Below are 19,111 nucleotides of genomic sequence, written 5' to 3'. Positions count from 1 at the left end.
GGGGGGGGGGGGTGTCCAAAAATCGTTCTAGGAACATACTCAATTCTTTAATTTTCATTAATTTGTTCTACATTGAGTCCGAGTCGTCCCAAATTACCGACTGAATTAACTTTTAGAATTCATTGCCTCCATAATCTATAGTGTCTGGCCGCTATATGTCACCCCAAGTATAGGTGTCGGCACATAATCTAATTTAACTATGCCTTCTAATTAAATTCGTCGAAAGGGGTCGTATTTCGCCTTACTTAGAGTAAGGACGGCCACAGTCGGAGCCGTCATGTGTTTCCTAAAAAGTACGAATGAAAGGGTCCCAGCTCTGGAGTGTCTAGACTGGTCACATGTTTTCTGAAATACCTTCGATAGCAAAATTTTTCTCTCCTTCATTTAAAATGTTTACGATGAAATGACCGAAAATTATAACAAGTAGTTAGGATTTACTCGATAGAACTGCACATTTAAACGGAAATATACTTCTCCGGTGCTATTTAGTTTGAACTACTGCCGTTTGAACTTTTGACTTTTTGAACTATTGGTCGTTTTAACTATTGCACGTGGTACCACGTGTAGTAATTCAAACGACCAATAGTTCAAACGTTCACATTATGTGCGCATTTGAACTTTTTTATTGTATATTTGAAATATTAAAAGAAATTATTAAAATGAGCCAAAAAGTAGTTCAAATGGTCAAAAAAAGTTCAAAGGAGCCCAAAAAAATAGTTCAAAAGAGCAAAAAAATAGTTCATATGAGCAAAAAAAAATAGTTCAAATGAGTAAAAAATAATTAAACTCAAGGATTTAGTTGGTCATGTGGCCGCACGCCCGGCCTCTATCCTGTACTATCCACGGCGCTCGGCCCCTAGCCCGTTCAGCTACAGCGCTAGACCCCCTAGCCTGTCCTGCCGCAGCGATCGGGCCCCTGGCCTGTTCTATCCACCGCGCTCGGCCCAGAAAGTGTCATCCCTAAAAATTTTTGAAAATTGTTGAAATGAAAGGCCTGTCCTGGCCGCAGTGCTCGGCCCCCTAGTCTGTCCTAGCCGCAGCGCTCGATCCAGAAATTGTCTTAACAATACCCTGAAAAAAAATTTTTGTTGGGTCATTTGAATTACTTATGTGCTCATTTGAACTAGTGTTTATTTAAACCATTTTTTTTCCCTCATTTTAACTAGAATTTTTTTTTCATTTGAACTATTAAATGCTTTATTTGTATATGTTTAATTTATACTATTTTTTGATCATTTATACTATATTTATGAAGATTGTTTGACCTATTTTTTAAATTTTAAGTATAAAAATTTTAAACTTCATATTTAATAGTTCAAATGAGTTAATATTGTGTTGTTTGAACTATAGGAAATGACGTCATTATCAGTAGTTAGAATGAACAATAGTTCAAACGATCAATAGTTCAAATGATCAATAGTTCAAACGGCAGTAGTTCAAATGCGGATCCACCTATTTTTTCAATCGTTTTCTCGACATTTTCATGACATTTCTTTACGCTTGTGATGAAAAAAGTTTCCAAGGCTCGGGAAAGTAAATTTCCGGTAAAGTGCAGTTCTCGTGTAGGAAATTCTCGCTATAAGTAAATATGTAGTTTTATCCCATTCTTTAAGCAACATTATTTTAACCGATACATTGAATATTGATAATTAATAAATTATGTTATTGAAAATAATATTGAAAATAAAAATCGAGAATAAAACTATCACTATAATTAGGCGTGCAGCCCCCCCCCCACACACATCAAGTAGTACATCTAAACCATCCCCTTTATTTACTTTTCTAATTCAGTTTAAAAACCTGTATGTAACCCATGGATGATTTAGAATCTATCTTGTCTTTTAAGGCTACGACACTGAGGATGATAATACCTGGGAGCCAGTTGAAAACCTTGATTGCAAGGATAAAATCGAAGAGTTCAACCGGAAGAAGAAGGTATGTTTTCCCGCATATTTTTAAATCAAAAATTGCGAATTTTTTATTTTCTTATACCTGTTATCAGTGCTTAGGATCCATTTAATTTTGATGCGGATCCGGATCCTGGATCCGCACTGGAAAAAAATGGATCCGGATCCAGGTCATTTCTTTAAGATTTACTGAATTTTTTAACAAAAAATAATTTTCAAATTATTTGTTTTATTTTTTTCGCTTATTTTTATCCTAAAACTTGATGAACCATCCAGAAGTTTAGTTTTGGGTTTTAGGAGTAAAAAAGTTATTTTTTGCAGTTTTCGGTTGATTTTTTACCCCTTGGATCCGGATCGGAGGATCCGCAAAATCTTGCGGACCCAAGCACTGCCTGTTATACTATATTTCTAACACTAAACAAAAAAAATTAAACACCCATTTATTACTAGGAGAAAGATGCAAAAGCCGAGGTAATGGGGTACCCTTCATCATATCATCATATGTTAGGACATTAATTCACCGCTAGGTGTCTTCAATGTTCGTAGAAATTCATCGCTCATTTTCATCTAAATCCGCGATTAATTACTGAACATAATTGTCAGCGATTTATGAAAGCGTTTTGAAGGGACTGTATGCGTAATTTTTAATGACCCTCCATGCATAGATGGCAACGTTGTAAAACGAAGATTGTCATCTTTGCATGGAAATTTTGCCTAATGAGTCCGAATTTAATGAACTAGGCTTTTAGGGCGCTTCGCGCCCATCTATAATATCAATTGTGAACGTGTTCTTTTCGTGTACATTTTAAAACAAAGAAAAAAAGTTCGCGGATTTGAAAAAAATCGTGGATTTAAAAAATTTTATAGAATTTTACAAAAACATAATTTTTAAGCACACATTTTTTGATTTTTACATAGATTTGAGTCGCGTCTTAAATCCACCTTTACCCGGTTTCAATTGAGCGTAGACTGAAATCTTGAAACACTGTATACGATTTTAAGTGGAACCAACCAAATTTTTTTAACTCGGCCTCAGTCCCTTGAAGTTGTATACATATCTTTTGATTAACGCTTTTCTGGCCAAAGTATATTTCAATATTAAATTTAATTGGTTTGTTAGATTAACCTTTTTAATATTTATTTGGTATTTTGGTATTAACCATAAGATGTAACAAGTTTCAATTTCATACATTTTCTGAAAAATAATTTGCGGGTACCGTAAAAAATATCAGTAATAATTATGAAATAGAAAAGGCTCCCCCCCCCCCTCCCCTTCTTATGCTTGGTTTAATTGTGAGACATAGTTTGAGGGTTTTAATTTTAATTGAAAATATTTATTAAAGAGTCAAGATGAGATTATAAAACTGCCCGGGAAACCTCTTTTCCACTTTCCACATTAAATCTTTAAAAAAATCATTTCTCTCTTGGGGGGGGGGGGGCGTTCAGAATTAGTTCCCTGGCCTCGGCTTTATTGTTAAAACCTGAACACTTAAAAAATATTTTAGTATTAAACCTTTTAAGTAAGACTGGAATCAATGAATAAAGTTGGTTTAATTGTTATATTTACTAGGAAGAGAAAGGAAAAGACGAGGTATATAGAAACACCTTATAATTGAGTATAATTTGTTATGGGAAGTTAAAATATTTTTATATAATGCATATTGTTATGCATTAAACATAGTATATTAATAATCATTTCGGGGACAATTTTCCAGGAGGGTTTGATGGTCCAAGAGTTTTTGTTGTGTTAATTTAAAAAAAACTTACATCTCAAAGCCCAGTTTTTAAAAACTAACATTTGTTCCAATTCCCGCCGCCCACCGTTAATTTTGGTTTCAAAGTCAAGTTCTAACCCTTCATTCAGTGAGTGGCATATCTAATTCACAACTGCACCTTGTACATTTTTTTTGATTCAGGATGGATGAAAGATTTTTTTATCTAAACAAGATTTTTAAAAAATTTCTTTAAAGTAAAATGTAAACATAATTTTAAGTGACCCTATATTTAGTGAGTGGTGTTTCCGATTACAACGGTACCTTAAACATCTTAATCTGATATCCTTATTTTTCTGGCTGAAATTTTTTTCATTTTCAAGTTTTAGCATCTCTTTGAAAGTTCGTGAGAATGTATGCTGCAGAGACAGTGGAGAAATTTTCATAATTTTACAATTAAAAGAGATAGAAAATCGACGATATCTCTGTCACTGTCACAGAACCTGATAAAGGGGTAAAGTGCTAATGCTAATCTTTTTTTTATTTATGGAGAGTTCTATGAAAAAATGCCTTTAAAGGGGAATTAATGAACATATAAAATCAACTACGAAAGGTCTCACTATCATTGCCATCACTTGCACTTTTCTTAGTTGTAAAAAGGTATTTCGGCATAAACAGGGATTATCTAGTCTACGCGTATTGAAAGTATACCTATCAGTACTTGGTGCATTCCATTTTGATGCGGATCAGGATTCATTTTATCAGAATTTATTCTAGTTTCACTATTTCGAGAAAAATCCTGAGTTAAAAAAAATCTTTTCGTTTAAATTTCTATTTTCCCTCTGCATGATCTGCTTGTTAAGGAGGATGGAAAGAAAGATGAGAAGAAAACAGAGAAAAGGAAATCCGAATCGGCTAAGAAAGAGGAACCCAAGGTAATGCATATTGTTAAAATATCAGCTTTGCCTTGATATTTTAATTTTTTCAATAGTCAGTCTACTCATTTTGGAATTTTATAACTAGAAAAGGAACACTCTCGTGACTCCCGAGTTCTCAATAAAAATTTTAGGCAAAACGGTCCACACAAACAGACAAATAGTGATTACAACTTCACATGTATAGTCCCGATTTCTTTTATAGTCTTGATTAAAATTAATCAATTGATTATGTTGATTGATCATTAAAACTAATTAATTGAATCTGTTGATTGATGATTAAAACTAATTAATTGATTATGTTGATTGATCATTAAAACTAACTAATTATGTTGATTAATGATTAAAACTAATTACTTGATTATGTTGATTGATTGATTAAAACTAATTAATTGAGATTGATTAAAACTAAGTAATTGATTATGTTGATTGATGACTAAAACTAATTAATTGATTTTTTGATTGATTGATTACTCCCCGAACTCCCCTAGTTGATGATTAGTTGGTAAAAAGTTAAGGGGGAGAAAAACTTCAGCTTTTCAGGAGAAGAAGAAGAAGGACAAGGATAACAAACCCCGTGGATTTGCCCGCGGACTGACAGCTGAGAGAATTATCGGCGCCACCAACGATCCCGGAGAACTTTTCTTTCTTATCAAGTGGAAAGGTGAGAAACAACCAGGGGTGTAAATTAAAATATTTTCTTTAAAAATAAATTCTTTCCTCCACCTTTGAAAATTATTTTTGTCCCTAGAAATAGGGTATCTTTACTCCACTTTATTGAATAAAATGTTTCCCTTAAAGGGTTATATTTTATCGAATTGGGAAAATTTATAAGCTTTACGTTTTAAAGGATGAAATAAGTTGCAATCTAAAGGGACAGACCGGTTATTTAAGGTAGTTGAACTGAGTATGCAGTGTTGTGGAAACCTCCACAACACTGCATACTCGTTTTAGACTTTTAAAACTTTTTAAAGATCTGTCCCTTTAAGGTCTAATTTTTCTTGTTTAACCCAGGGCATTAATAATCGTTTCCGAAAGTAGCTGTAATTTTTAAAACTATATACTGTAGAACAAATCGAGTTTATTAATTCGTTCAACTTTATGATTCCATGACGACATTTTTTATTTGTTTCTATTGAAGGATTGGTGTTAATTGGATAAAAGATAAATATTAAAGGTCATGCATTTTTGGGGATTCTCTCGAGGCCGAATTTGAAGAATTAAAACCGCGTTGCTGAAACGCCAAAAACCGGATCTAATTGAGCGCCAGCTCAAATCTCGAAACTGAATTCAATGTTAAGTGGAACCAACTATGTGTACTCGACTACCTTTTCTAATTATTTAAAGAAAATTTTTAAAATCATTTTCATATTTTTTTTAATCAATTGACAGAGTAGTGGCATATTTTTATTGTTGAATTTTGTAAACTTTATTTTTCTCCTCAACTCAGGAAACGACAACAAATTGTTATATTTTTTTTTTTTTTTACTTTTATCCTAATTCAGGAAATGGTTGCATACCACAATTTAAATATAAAAATGATTTTTATTATTTTTAATTTGATTTAATTTAGGAAACGATGAGGCTGACCTGGTTCCGGCCAAAGAGGCGAACGTTAAGATCCCTCAGATTGTTATCAAGGTATAACTTTAATATCTTCAAAAGAGACTGGCCGAAATAAACACAATTTACATTGTTTTCATTTTGATAAAATTGTTAACTTATAAGGGACTATATGCCTAATTTTAAGTGAACCCCTATGTAAAGATAACAATGTCCGATTTACAATGGTACCCTTGAACCCTACATCTACTCAACAATGTTTTAAGTGTTTAATTGTGTTAATTCCATGTTTTCCAGCATCCAGTGCTTAGGATCCATTTAATTTGTATGCAGATTCGGATCAGGATCCAGGATATTTCTTTAAAATTTACTGAATAACACAGCAAAATTTTCAATTTTTTTTTCTTATTTCTTTCACTTATTTTTATGCTAAAACTTGATGCATCATTCAGAAATCATGGAATTTTTATAATCTCAATTTTTCAATAGTTCAGATTTGGTTTCTAAGAGTAAGTTTTATTTTTTTGTACTTTTTGGTTGATATTTTGCCCCTTGGATCCGCATATTTTTGCGGATCCGGATCCAGAAAGACAAAATCTTGCGGATCCAACGGATCCGGACCGGATCCTAAGCACTGTCAACATCAGAGTCGCTTATTTTGAGAAACTACAAATGAAAATAATCACTTTCAAACATACAAACATTGATATCTTTATTAGTACTTGATCTGGCAAAGTTTATAATGGTACTGTTGTTAATTGGGCATTGCCAGCTTTGCTTAGAGTTTTACTTAACAATTACAGTCCCAGTAATGTGGAAGATATCGTCGTTTAGATGCTTGACTGTGGCATGTCAGATTCACAACATTACTCTTAACATCAGTGCTTAGGATCCGCAAGATTTTGGCTTCCTAGATCCGGATCCGCAAAAATATGCAACAGTAACAATTATAAATAATCAAATTTCACCTAGAATATTGTGAATCTAAGATAGGATTTTGCATATTTGTAAATTTCACCTAGAATATTGTGAATCTAAGATGGGATTTTACATATTGTAAATTTTGTAAATGACAACTTTTGTTTAGTTCTACGAGGAGAGACTGAACTGGTACGATACTAAGGACGACGAGGACTAAATCTTATCTCAAGAACCGTCTTCTTCAAATAATCGACTCGTCCTCAATCATCTAATCGTCCCTGAAATTTTGACGAAATTAAAGGGAGAGAAGGATAAATAATTGTAAAATTGTATTGAAATTAATATCTTCCTTAATTGCTTATATTTTTTCATCGTTAAATTGTATTTTTTTTCTGTATTGTAATTTTCGCATTTTTGACAAAAACACGTGAAGAAAGTCTGAAATCTTTTGAGGATCTGTCATTGTGAGTTTTGATATTTTTCAAAACAAATCCCTGGAAACATAATTTTTATTTTTTCCTCGTGTTTGGTAAAAACAAGTTTTGATGATTTTTCATTTTCAGATTTAATAACTCCCGAGGGTAAAGCCTCTAGAGAATGAGGAAAAATGAGATTTTGTAGAGGGAGGGGTGAAAATATGAGATAAATGAATGAGATATAGAAAACGAAGAAGTTATATCTAAATTAGGAGTTTTCAAGAGTTAGAAGAAAAATGTATTGGATTAAGAAGAAAAAAAGAGAACTACTAATGAGATACAGATAATAATGAAAGGATGATATCTAATAGAAGATTGGATTAATTTTTCAAGTGAATTATTGAGATACGAGCATGCTGGCACTAGAGCACATGAATATAGGATATATTCTGGCAGAAATATTCCTTTATTTATCTCCAGGGGATCTTCATGTTAGTCGCCAGGTGATTTGTCATATCCCACTCCCTCTTATTTTAATTCGCTACAGTCCCCTCTTCTCTTAATTTAGTTCGTTAAAGCCACACCCCTCTCTTATTTTGATTTTCTTCAGCCTGTATTTTAATATACAGGCCTCCACTCCTTTTAATATTTGATCCTAGATATATGAGTTAATTCAATCTTGGTATAATTTCCTCAGCGGTTGTAGCATATATTTCTATTTGTGTTGTAACTATTTTTTTATTTAAGTTAATTTGATCCGTTTTCATACTTCAAGTTTATAGTTTTTACAAATTTTTAAATGATAAGTATTATCTAGCTTATTCTTTCCTTTTATTTCGACTAAAAAAACCTGGCGTCATTTAATAGAACATTTACAGTTCAGTGATAAGTTTTTAACAAAAAATATCCTTGGTGTAAAAATGTCATTATTAAGGTTTGCCGGGCTTGGAATTCCTGTATAGTTGAAGACATTTGGAACAGGAAAAAGAACAGGTAAAATTTGATGTTTAAAAACATTTTTAATGTTTACGAGTTAACCCATTTTTTGAAAAATATTCTTTCCAGGGTAACATTATGCCGGGCTTCTGTTTTTCGGTGTTAAAAATCAAGTTTCAAAATACTACTATTGCTCCTGTTACATTTTGTACATTTTATGTTATAATTATCAAGTATCTGAATGGAAGACGACATTCTTGCCTTAATATTATTTTGAAGTTTAGGATTACTACATATTTAAACTTATTTAACAACATGTTTACGTTCAGCTGCAGTTGGTGTTTATAATACGTTCATATCTTGATATTGTCAAGTTTCAACCATTTCAATAACTTATAAGATTGAGTTGAACATTTAAAGGGACTGTAAACGTTATCTTAAGTGACCCCTCCCCCCTCCTGATAAGAAGGCAATTTCCGATTCATAGCGTTACCATTAAATTCTTTGTCTTGTCAACTGAATAGTAAATATGCTGTTCTTAGGAGAATATTCGAGAACAGTTTACAGAGAAGATGGTTGAAAGGAGAATGCTCAAGGTAGGGATCAGTCCCTCCTAAAATTTTCTAAAGGTTCTCTGCTTACAAAATAATTCCGTCTGCTTAAAGTTTAAAAAGTAATTTTAAGATCTTAAACCTTAAACTCATTTTGTTGCTTTTATCAAAGAATATATCATTTTATCTCATTTTCCATTTGTTACGGAAACCTCGGATTTGGAAAGGGTGGGTGTTTCAATGATTTATGATTTTTTCTATTTATGAATTCACATTTTTTCTTCCATATTTATACTTTGTGATTTTGTCCGTTTTTTTGTATCTACAGCCCACATTTTTGAGGTACCTCACATGATCACAAGGAATGGTTAGGGTGAAAAGTAAAAAATGTTGATTACAAAATTCAGTAATATTTCATTTTAAGGAATATTTACCCTGTATCTAGAAGAGAACATGACTGTGGAGTAAGACTTACTAATCAGTATTTTCTTTTACATTCTCAGGCATGCATAGAAACTGAATTTTGTAAGTTTTTATTTCGGTTAAAGCCAATGTCCTAATTTCAAATTTTTCTCAATTTACAAATTATACTTTCTTGTTATTTACTTGAGTGTACACTTGCATTGCTTATATTTACATTTTTACTTCTAACTTGTGTACACATACTTCTTTTTGAAAATCTATGTACGCTTCTTGTCTTATGAACGTTGTACAGTGTACACACTTCGTCCATTCAATTTTCTTTTCTTGTTTCTTCATCATTCTATGTTTGGATGTAGTTGTTCAAACTCAAATTCGATCCGATCTTTGCATTGTACTCTGTGAAAGATGGAGGATTAATAAACGTAAGTTAAAAATTATTTTTATTTTTTTTTCGGAAATTAATACCACGCTTATTAATGGCAAACTTTTTACAGTCGTCGTCGTAAATATCAATACATTAAAGATTACTTTCTATTTTAATTTATAATTTTTCTACTGAGCTTTCAAGCAAAGAGAAACTGTCAATTAACAGCTTCTCTTTTTTTACTTGTAAACTTATAATTTAACAAAAAGATTTTCAGAAAACAAAACTTCAATAGAAAATTATTCTTCACTGTATGATAAACCTGTTTATTATCTTAATTATTTAAATTTTTCTAATGTCCAACTTTTGAGATTATCTAGGAAACAAGACTCGAATTGAAGGATGGACACAGATTGCATGGGGTTGAGGTGACGAATTATTTTATAACAGCAAGGTATTTCTATATAAATGCTTTGTTTATCTGTTTGTATCTAATAAACCGATCAGGCCCAAATTTTGTGTGGGACCACACATGACCCCTAAGAAGGTTTCTAGATGATCAAAATTTCAAAAATTTGCGTCCAACTAAATTCGATTTTCATTAAATTTTAAAGAATCCACGTAAAAGATGGGCGCGGTCGCCCAAAGCCAAGCATATAATGCTTCAAGGCATTGTCATCGTAATTTTAAGTCACCCTCTAAAAAAAATGGCAAAGCCCGATTTACAACGGTACCCTTTAAAAATTTTATTTAATTAAAAATTTGGACGGGATTTTTGTTTTTCAAAGTTTAAAAGTATTAATTTCTAAAAGTTCCAATATGTTTTCCTGCAGTAGAAATGCGCAAATCACAATTGACATGAGATAACCCAATTGTATTTAACAGTTTTAAAATTATTAACATTGATATTTAATTTATACCTGATCAGACAAAGCTTTTAAGGGTTCTGTTGTTGATCGGACATTACCATATTTACATGAAGGGTCACTTGAAATTTATGCTTACAGTCCCTTCCATGCACATTACACAATTAAACAATTATAGGCTTACTGAGTGTATCTTTACTGTTTATGAACTTAGTACCAAAAAGTCCGTGAGGGCACCCCACCGGAATATCCGTTTGTTCCACTGGGGAGGTCCTGTGTTCACTTATTTAAATTGTGTTGCAGATATTTAGTTTAATCATAGTTCGATTTTACCTATCTCAACATGGTTGAACATCCATGTCTGAAATGTGACAAACAAGTGAAAAGAAATTGCAAGGCAGTTCAATGCAGTTTTTGTGAATACTGGGTGCATATTGAGTGTGGTGAGATTTCTGAGGTTCTTTACAAAGAAATGTGTAAGAGAGCAGACACCCATGGTCACTTTTGGGTTTGTATGTCCTGCAAATCAACAAGTTTTGTTTTCAGAAAGCAACTTGACCAGCTCACTGAAAGAATGGTAAATGTGGAGAGTAGGATACAAAAAACTGATGATAATGTGTCTAAAGTAACTGATGATGTTACCACAATGAAAGAAAAGATTGATAACCTAGAGGACTCTAGAGCTGCTGATGAAACAAGGCTTCAGAACAACCTACTGGATGAGTTGGATACAAGAGAGAACAAAAAAACTAATCTTGTCTTTCATGGTATACCTGAATCCACTAGTGACAGGGCTGAGGAAAGAAAACAAGCAGATTCTTTGGCTGTGCTTGATATTAGCAAAGCAATAAAGCTAAAGCTGAACATGGAGAGAGATGTGAAGTTTAAGACTAGATTAGGAGCAATTAGAGACAGGGATGAGTCAGCTAATCCAAGGCCTCTCCTTGTGGGATGGAATGAAGAGGAAACCAAGAAATCCATTCTCTCTAATACCAGATACCTGAAGGGTACCAAATTTGAAAAACTCAGTATAGTTCCTGACTTAACTAAACTTCAACGGGATAAAGAAGAACGGTTAAGAAAAGAAGCAGAGTCTTTGAACTCAAAACTGTCCAGAGAGGATTCTTTAAACTTCGAGTGGAGATTAGTGGGCCCCCGAGGAGCAAGACGGCTTCACAAAGCAAGAATTCGAAAACAACACCAGGCAGGAAGGAGACCACAACACAATAACTCCAGGAGCAAGAGGAAGGATCACCCTACCGATCCCGAAGAGGAACCCAGCACTCTGAATCAAGCAAAAATAACACTCCGCGTAATTTACTCTAATGTACAAAGCTTGTTTAGTAAAGTAAATGAATTAAGCTGTACAGTCACGGATTTTAGCCCAGTGTTAATTATTTTGACTGAGACATGGTTGAACAAAGATATAAATAACTCAATTATTAATTTACCTGGATATTCAATAGAATCAAGAACTGATCGGACTGATGCTACTGGAGGAAGAGGAGGAGGTATTATTGTCTATGTTAAAGATGGACCAAATATTTTAGTATCTGACCATGATGACTCTGATTTTAATCAGTATTGTTCTTTTAGTATCACAACTAATGATGATGTTTTTAACTTCATCTGTTTTTACTGATCCCCAAACTCCTCTACCATAAACAATAATCTCTTAAGTGAAGTTATTAGAAATGCAAAGAGCAACATATTCATTATTGGTGATCTCAACTATCCCAATATTGACTGGGAAACTTCTATTGGTGACAAGAAAAGTGAAACATTTTTACAAGCAGTAAATGATAAGTTTCTCAACCAGTGTATGGACTTCTCTAACCACATTAAAGGTAACATTCTTGATGTAATTCTAACTGATATTCCTAACAGCATACACAACATTGAGGATGTTGGAAGAATTGGAAACAGTGATCATGTCATGATTTTGTGTGATATAATTGTGATAAACAAATCAATATAACTGAACAAACTGTACCTGACTGGAAAAAAGCTGATATTATAGGTGCTAAGAATTTTCTTTACAGTATTAACTGGAATAACTTGTTACCAACTAATACAAGTGATGCATGGGATTATCTTAAATCTGTAATAGCTGAAATAAACCAAAGATTTATACCTGAGAAGAAAAGAAGAAACCCAAATAAACCTCCTTGGCTTAATAAGGAAATTATAAGACTACAAAGAAAGAAGGCAAGATTATGGAAAAGGTGCAAAGTGACCAAAGCTCACTTAGATCTAGATGATATAAAGTTTGCCGTAAACAACTTCAGAAGACTATCAGAAACTCTAAAAGAAATTTGGAGAAGAAAATTTCCCTTGACAATAAAAATCAACGATCTTTCAACTCCTACATAAAATCCAAAACATCTAACAGGACAACAGTAGGACCCTTTAAAAATACTGATGGAGTCCCAACAAGTGATACAGGGGAAATAACAGTAATGCTTAATGACTATTTCTCTAGTATATTCTCTGATGAAGATATAACAACTATTCCAGTGACTAGAAAACTAACAAACTCATGTCTCCCAAATATCATCTTTGAGGAAGCTAGTCTGAGAAAAAAAATAATGAAATGGAAAGTTGGTTCTGCTCCGGGTCCAGAGATCGAGATTGGAAAAAACTGTAAAACTGGCATGGGTCCGGTGCACAAGGAGCACCGGACCCATGCAATATCCAGCAGGATTAAAATCCTGCTGAATATGTTGTCACAAACCATGGAGCCGGTGCTCCTTCGCCTGGACGCACCAAATTGCAGTTTTTTCAAACCTCATAACGTCTTATTTATAACTTTATTGAGAAGGGTTTTATACACTAAAGAAAGGTTTTTTTAGAAAGGAAAAAAACGATACAGGTCCTAGCAAAATACATCAAATATTAGAAAAGTAAAATTTTAAGTTTATAATTATGTCTAGTTTGCAAATATAACTTTACTCAAATATAACTTTATTATAAAATTTTTATTTAGGATAAGAGAAAAACTCAAAACAAGGAAAACCAATTTACTGAATATGTTAATTTCGTTATTTTTTCGAGTTAAAAATATAACTCCCCACACAACAGGATGGCCATTCTAGGTATTGATGGAATCGAGTTAAATTAAGAAACTATAATCAGTTAAAAGAGATGCTTATAAAACCAAAAAAATTTTTTAAAAAAGTAGTTAACTGCAGCAAGTTGGTTTTCGTAATTGATGGAGAATGGGAGCATTTGTCAGATAGTTCACAGACTACGTCTGAGACACGCTTGGACTGAAAGATGGAGCCATTAAATGTATCCAGAAGAAATTCTGTGTCTATACATTCTTTGGAATGTATAATTTATCCAAACAAACATTCTGTGATGAAATAAGTGTACCCATGAGTTTGATTTTTAACTTATCAATGGGCGAAGGTCTTGTACCAGATTGGAGAAACGCCAATGTTACACCAATCTTTAAAAAAGGAAATAAAGGTAGCGCTGAAAACTACAGGCCAGTCTCATTAACAAGTATACCCTGCAAGCTCATGGAGTCCCTTATCAAAGATGAAATGGTTCTACACCTGGAAAAATTCAACTTGATCCAATCCTCTCAACATGGCTTTATGAAAAATAAGTCTGTAACTACTAATTTACTTGAGTTTATGGAAACTGTTACTGCAGCCGTGGACAATGGGGACTCTGTTGATATTTTATACTTAGATTTCCAGAAAGCTTTTGATAAAGTACCCAGAGAAAGACTTTTGACACAGTTAGAAGCCCATGGTTTCACGGATAACCTGCTTAAATGGATAAGAAGCTGGTTAACTGACCGGAAACAGAGGGTTGTATTGAATGGTGCATGTTCAAACTGGGCATTAGTGAAATCAGGTGTTCCCCAAGGAAGCATATTAGGTCTGCTGGGCTTTGTCATTTACATAAACCCACTGGAAGATAATATAGAAACACTAACAATTTTATCTAAATTTGCTGATGACTCAAAAGGGGCTAAAATTATCAGATCTCCTACAGATAATTCACTTATGCAGACTGCAATTGACAAACTTAGTGAGTGGGCTGATAAATGGTCCATGAAGTTTAACGTCAGCAAATGCAAGATAATGCATTTAGGCAAAAACAATCCAAAGCATCAGTATACCATGAATAATATCCCTATGATCAGTTCTACAGAGGAAAAAGATGTTGGAGTACTGGTGACTGATAATCTAAAAACCATCTAAACACTGTGCCCAGGTTGCTCAGAAGGCCAACCAAGTCTTAGGTCAAATGACAAGAGCCTTCCATTTCAGAGACCGTTTCACCTTTATCAGACTCTATAAACAATATGTTCGTTGTCATCTTGAGTTTGCATCCTGTGTCTGGAATCCATGGACGAAAGCAGATTGTGATTTTTTAGAAAGAGTTCAAATGAGAGCAGTCTGCTTTGTGTCTGGATTAAAGGGATCAACATATGAAGAAAAACTCAAGGAGCTGAATCTTCAAACACTTGAGAATAGAAGAAAAAGAGCAGACATGATTCAAACTTTTAAGATAGTCAATTGATTTGACAATGTTGACCAGAACACTTGGTTTAAATTTGTTGGTTTGAGAGAACAAGTCACAAGGTTAAATCAAGACAGTCTTAATCTTGTTAAACCTGTTGCTAAACTGGAGATAAGGAAGATTTTTTTCTCACACAGAGTTATTGACCTATGGAATGCTTTACCCTATGATGTTAAACATGCAAAAAATACAGGTCAGTTTAAACAACTGTATGATAAGAATCACTAAGAATGGAGTGGCTGCTGATTTGAGAAAAACTGAAGCTACATCTGATATATAGCAGACCACACATGAAGAAATCAAGATATTCTCAACATTCCTATTTGGAAGATGGAGAATTACTTCACAAGAACAAGAACAAGAACAAGAACAATGCACAATAAAAACGCAACGATAGAGAACGCACACATTTGTGTGACTTACATATGAAATATAAATAGATAATTACTCAATTTAGGGATATATATTTTCCTGTAATATCATCCCTCTGGCGGCCTTTTTTTTGTTAAAAAATCGATTTGCTTTCCAGAAGCTGGTTTTATTTGCCGAGGTGGGGAAATTATTTTTCGATAAAAAAACATGTAAAAGGATAAAAACATTTATTTTCCCAGAACTTCAAAAATCCCGGGGGAGTAAAATACAAATATATACCCCTAAAAAAGTGTGGGGGGGGGGGGGTAAACTTTTAAAACTGTTGTCAAAACGGGACAAATCTTAATAAATTTTTGTAGTTTCTCTGACGCGGCCTCACATGGAGATAACCATGAAACTATTCAGGTAGAAATAAATACTTTTTATTTTAGGTAACTTTGCTTTTATTTCCAGGAATAATCATAGCTTTTCGTTGCCGATGTTTCTGCATGTCTTTCTTCTTTACACAAGTAAAATAACTGGGTTTGCAGGGTACTTCGTGGCCCTATCTCTAGTTACAATTTTACCAGTTCAGCCTAACATCTTCAAGTTTCCATTTTTCTATGTAAATCGTAAAATTTATAATTTTGAGGATTTTCTGCTTAAATTGGTTGATTCTTAAAAGTGATATATGTCAACATTTTTCCACTTTGGCAGTCTAATTCCATAATCCCATCAATTGGGCTATGTGAAGTGCCACGTTTTGACGTTTTTGGGATTCATACATGTATAAGGATAATAATCAAAAAATTTCTTTTTTCATTGGTAGAAACTAGAAAAGCATGACGGTTATTATTTTTTGGTTCCGTAAAATCAAATCAAATCATGAGTGTTAGGGAAAGCTTTAGGCTCCACTCTACAGCTTGGAGTTTCAAGTCCTGACTGAGAGATGGGTTTTCAGCCTGGAATTGTTAAAGATTAAACCGTTAATGAATTAATTGTTTAAATTTGGCGGAATGATCCCAGCAACACGACCAAGTTTGAGCCAGGCAACCATTTTTAGCTCCCTTTCACTCATGTAAGGACATCTATGTGTTAAATATGGATGAGTGAGGGGGAGCCCCCCAATGGTTTGTTTTGTTACAGATATGCATTCTTAAGAATACATAGCCGGAAATGGTGTAAAATGTCAATAAATGATACATTGAAAATTAGAGTTAAATATGATTCGGACTAATGGATATAATTAAATGAACTACATAATCTTAAAAAAGTAAATAATAAATTGCAATTGATGTATTGATGTAAACTAGTGTATGTCTGTTCCTGTCCAATAAACGTTAATTAATTGTGGTATCTCTTTTTACACTAGGGAAGGTTTGCGACGGGGCGATGTTAAATTACCCATGAATGTTGTCGAGTTTTGAAATTTTCGGAAAGCTAACAAAAAAAAATATTTTTTATCGCAGGTTCTAGGAATTCCAAGTTTACAAATCATTTCAAACATTCCTGCTGCAGAGTCGCCACAGATGTTTACAGTTGCAGATTCTTACATTCTGACTTTAAGTAGGTTTATTCTAAATTTATACTGAAAGGGCGCTTTGTCCCTGTCTAGTGTCCATTCGGCTAGTTGTATGAAATATTCATTTTTTCATCTTATTTGTCAGTTTTCTTTGATCCTACAAAATCTGAAATCTATATTCTTCAATCTTCATCGAATCATTTAATTTAAATGCAGAAAAAAAATTTAATATACGGCCTCTTAAGAATATGGAAATTTGAACAATAAAGGATTATTTTGAAAAAAAAAAAGGATCAATAGGTCAGCTGGAATATGTGTTTTACGATTTTTCAAGCGGATTTGACGACTTTATTTTTAAATGTGCAGGTTTGGATAATTTTTAAGGAATTAGACGTAATTTCAGTGACTTTACATTTACAGAGGGGCACATCTGATTCATAAAGGTACCCTTTAAATTATTATTTTTAATTGTAGATTATGTTAAAAGTGATTTGCGAATTTATATTGCAAAAACTTGTAAATTATCAAAAGACTAGCTTTCTCTGAATTATTTAGATCTAGAGGTTTAAATGGTATCTCTGTGAATCAGATAGGCTGCTCTTTCAATAGAGGGCCACTTGAAGTTGTGGAGCAAGCGGGGGGTGTGTGTCCAGAAGTCCTCAATTAATAATCACCGCCACCCAAACGTGTTCTGTGGCATGCGCTGATTTAATGACTGTTTATCATGATTAGAGTTAAGATACTAAAAGGTCTGGCTGCCTCTTTACTACAAATTATCATCCCCGTTGAAAGTATTATCTAACTCCATTTAAAAGATATTTTCAAAAAACCTTTAGTGTTCAGATTTTTGTAATCACTTACTCGAGTTCAAGTATCTACAACAAAACGAATTGCATTCATAGAAAGAACAACAAATTTAGAAAAATCAGTCTGATCGCGCCCACTAATGAAAATGTAGTATAAAGTTCACTAATTATTTCTAGCGCTTGATTGCTAATTGAGGAGCAAACATGCGAAAGGGTTAAAAAGCTTAATTTTATTTCTAGCGCTTCATGTGGCATATTTATAGATTAATTTAAGAAACTGAGGAGCATTAAAGAAAGCTTTAACAATGTTTTACACCATAGGGCCATTACTAGAGGTCAAAATGATCTTATTTAAGTAATAAACGATTTAATGTTTCGTTTTTTTGTCTGATTACCAATTGAGATGGTGGAGATTACCAATTGAGGAGTGCGCATGCCGCAAAACACGTTTGGGTGGCGGTGATTACCAATTGAGGACTTCTGCATTACCCCCCATCCCTGGTGGAGCTACAGTCTCTTAAAATCAAATCTTTATTGTTCAGGTCCGTTTAAAACCAGATTAGAGCTTTCCGAGCTCACCCTTTTCAATCCAATTCTTAAATCTCAATCAAAGGCAAGTGATAACATTAGTAATTGGTCAATGTGTACTGCAGTTTGCTCGCATTTTTTCCGGAGAAATATTAACAAGCACACCTTTATGGACCTTGTAGTTATCTTTCAAATATAGTGTTGCATGGCAGATTTCGAGCTAAAATAAAGGAAGATATTGTCAATCTTTAGTGCTAATTTCAAATTTTAGTAATCTGCTAATTTTCTCTAAAAACCTGCCAAGTTTAAGGGAAAATCTATCATTTTTTCATTTTAAGCTGAGAGAAACCCAACTTGCTTAAACCCTCTCTCCAGAAAGTGTCCTCAGATTAGCTACCAATTTTAAAGCTCTTTTAAATCAATAAGTTGTCTAAAAATTACTTCGCATATTTCTTGACAAATTGAGTATATATTTATTTATTTTAAGGGGGGGGGCCACAAAACGTATTACTCTCCGGAAAATTTAAACAGTGTTTAAACATAACTTAGAATTGTCGTAGGAGGCTGATTTTTTGCATGCAAACTCAGAATTATGTATATTACGTGCATTTTTTGGTTTTGAAGGAATCTGAGCAAAAGTGCGTGCGCGCGCGCGTTTTTTGTGAAAAAATGCGACTTTTTTGACAGTAAATCAATGTTAACTTCATTAATTGCACTTGAAAATTTTTCCTGACACTCTTGAAACAAATATGCGCTAAAAAAATTCAACCC

At 33.3% G+C, this 19,111-nt stretch overlaps 2 protein-coding genes across 11 annotated transcripts in view; both read left to right on the top strand.

The window, feature by feature from the left end:
* The window catches only part of LOC111716757 (chromobox protein homolog 1), a 7,701-nt gene extending 302 nt beyond the window's left edge, over positions 1 to 7,399 (top strand). Inside the window, exons 2-8 of one of the 3 annotated variants that reach the window (XM_023492241.1) lie at positions 1,847 to 1,935; positions 2,358 to 2,378; positions 3,478 to 3,498; positions 4,483 to 4,554; positions 5,098 to 5,218; positions 6,128 to 6,195; positions 7,205 to 7,399. In XM_023492241.1, coding sequence (XP_023348009.1) covers positions 1,847 to 1,935; positions 2,358 to 2,378; positions 3,478 to 3,498; positions 4,483 to 4,554; positions 5,098 to 5,218; positions 6,128 to 6,195; positions 7,205 to 7,255 — 443 coding nt within the window. In that variant the 3' untranslated portion in view covers positions 7,256 to 7,399. The remainder of the gene's footprint in view (positions 1 to 1,846; positions 1,936 to 2,357; positions 2,379 to 3,477; positions 3,499 to 4,482; positions 4,555 to 5,097; positions 5,219 to 6,127; positions 6,196 to 7,204) is intronic. The other 2 variants (XM_023492242.1, XM_023492243.1) reach the window with 2 other exon arrangements.
* A 183-nt stretch (positions 7,400 to 7,582) lies between these two features.
* Positions 7,583 to 19,111, top strand: part of LOC111716756 (uncharacterized) — a 16,293-nt gene continuing 4,764 nt past the window's right edge. For 6 of the 8 annotated variants that reach the window (XR_002768587.1, XR_002768588.1, XR_002768586.1 and 3 more), the window contains exons 1-9: positions 7,583 to 7,957; positions 8,389 to 8,447; positions 8,933 to 8,986; positions 9,366 to 9,444; positions 9,721 to 9,786; positions 10,109 to 10,182; positions 15,865 to 15,910; positions 16,954 to 17,050; positions 18,355 to 18,425. Coding sequence is in view for 5 of the 8 variants with exons in the window: in XM_023492236.1 (XP_023348004.1) it covers positions 7,868 to 7,957; positions 8,389 to 8,447; positions 8,933 to 8,986; positions 9,366 to 9,444; positions 9,721 to 9,786; positions 10,109 to 10,182; positions 15,865 to 15,910; positions 16,954 to 17,050; positions 18,355 to 18,425 (636 nt within the window). In the remaining 3 variants the exon portion in view is untranslated. The remainder of the gene's footprint in view (positions 7,958 to 8,388; positions 8,448 to 8,932; positions 8,987 to 9,365; positions 9,445 to 9,720; positions 9,787 to 10,108; positions 10,183 to 15,864; positions 15,911 to 16,953; positions 17,051 to 18,354; positions 18,426 to 19,111) is intronic. The other 2 variants (XM_023492237.1, XM_023492238.1) reach the window with 2 other exon arrangements.

Source organism: Eurytemora carolleeae, unplaced genomic scaffold, assembly GCF_000591075.1.
Source record: "Eurytemora carolleeae unplaced genomic scaffold, Eaff_2.0 scaffold2150, whole genome shotgun sequence".
In the NCBI taxonomy this organism is placed as follows: Eukaryota; Metazoa; Arthropoda; class Copepoda; order Calanoida; family Temoridae; genus Eurytemora; species Eurytemora carolleeae.
Note: the sequence above shows the minus strand (reverse complement) of the source record. Positions and strands in the feature narration are given on the sequence as shown.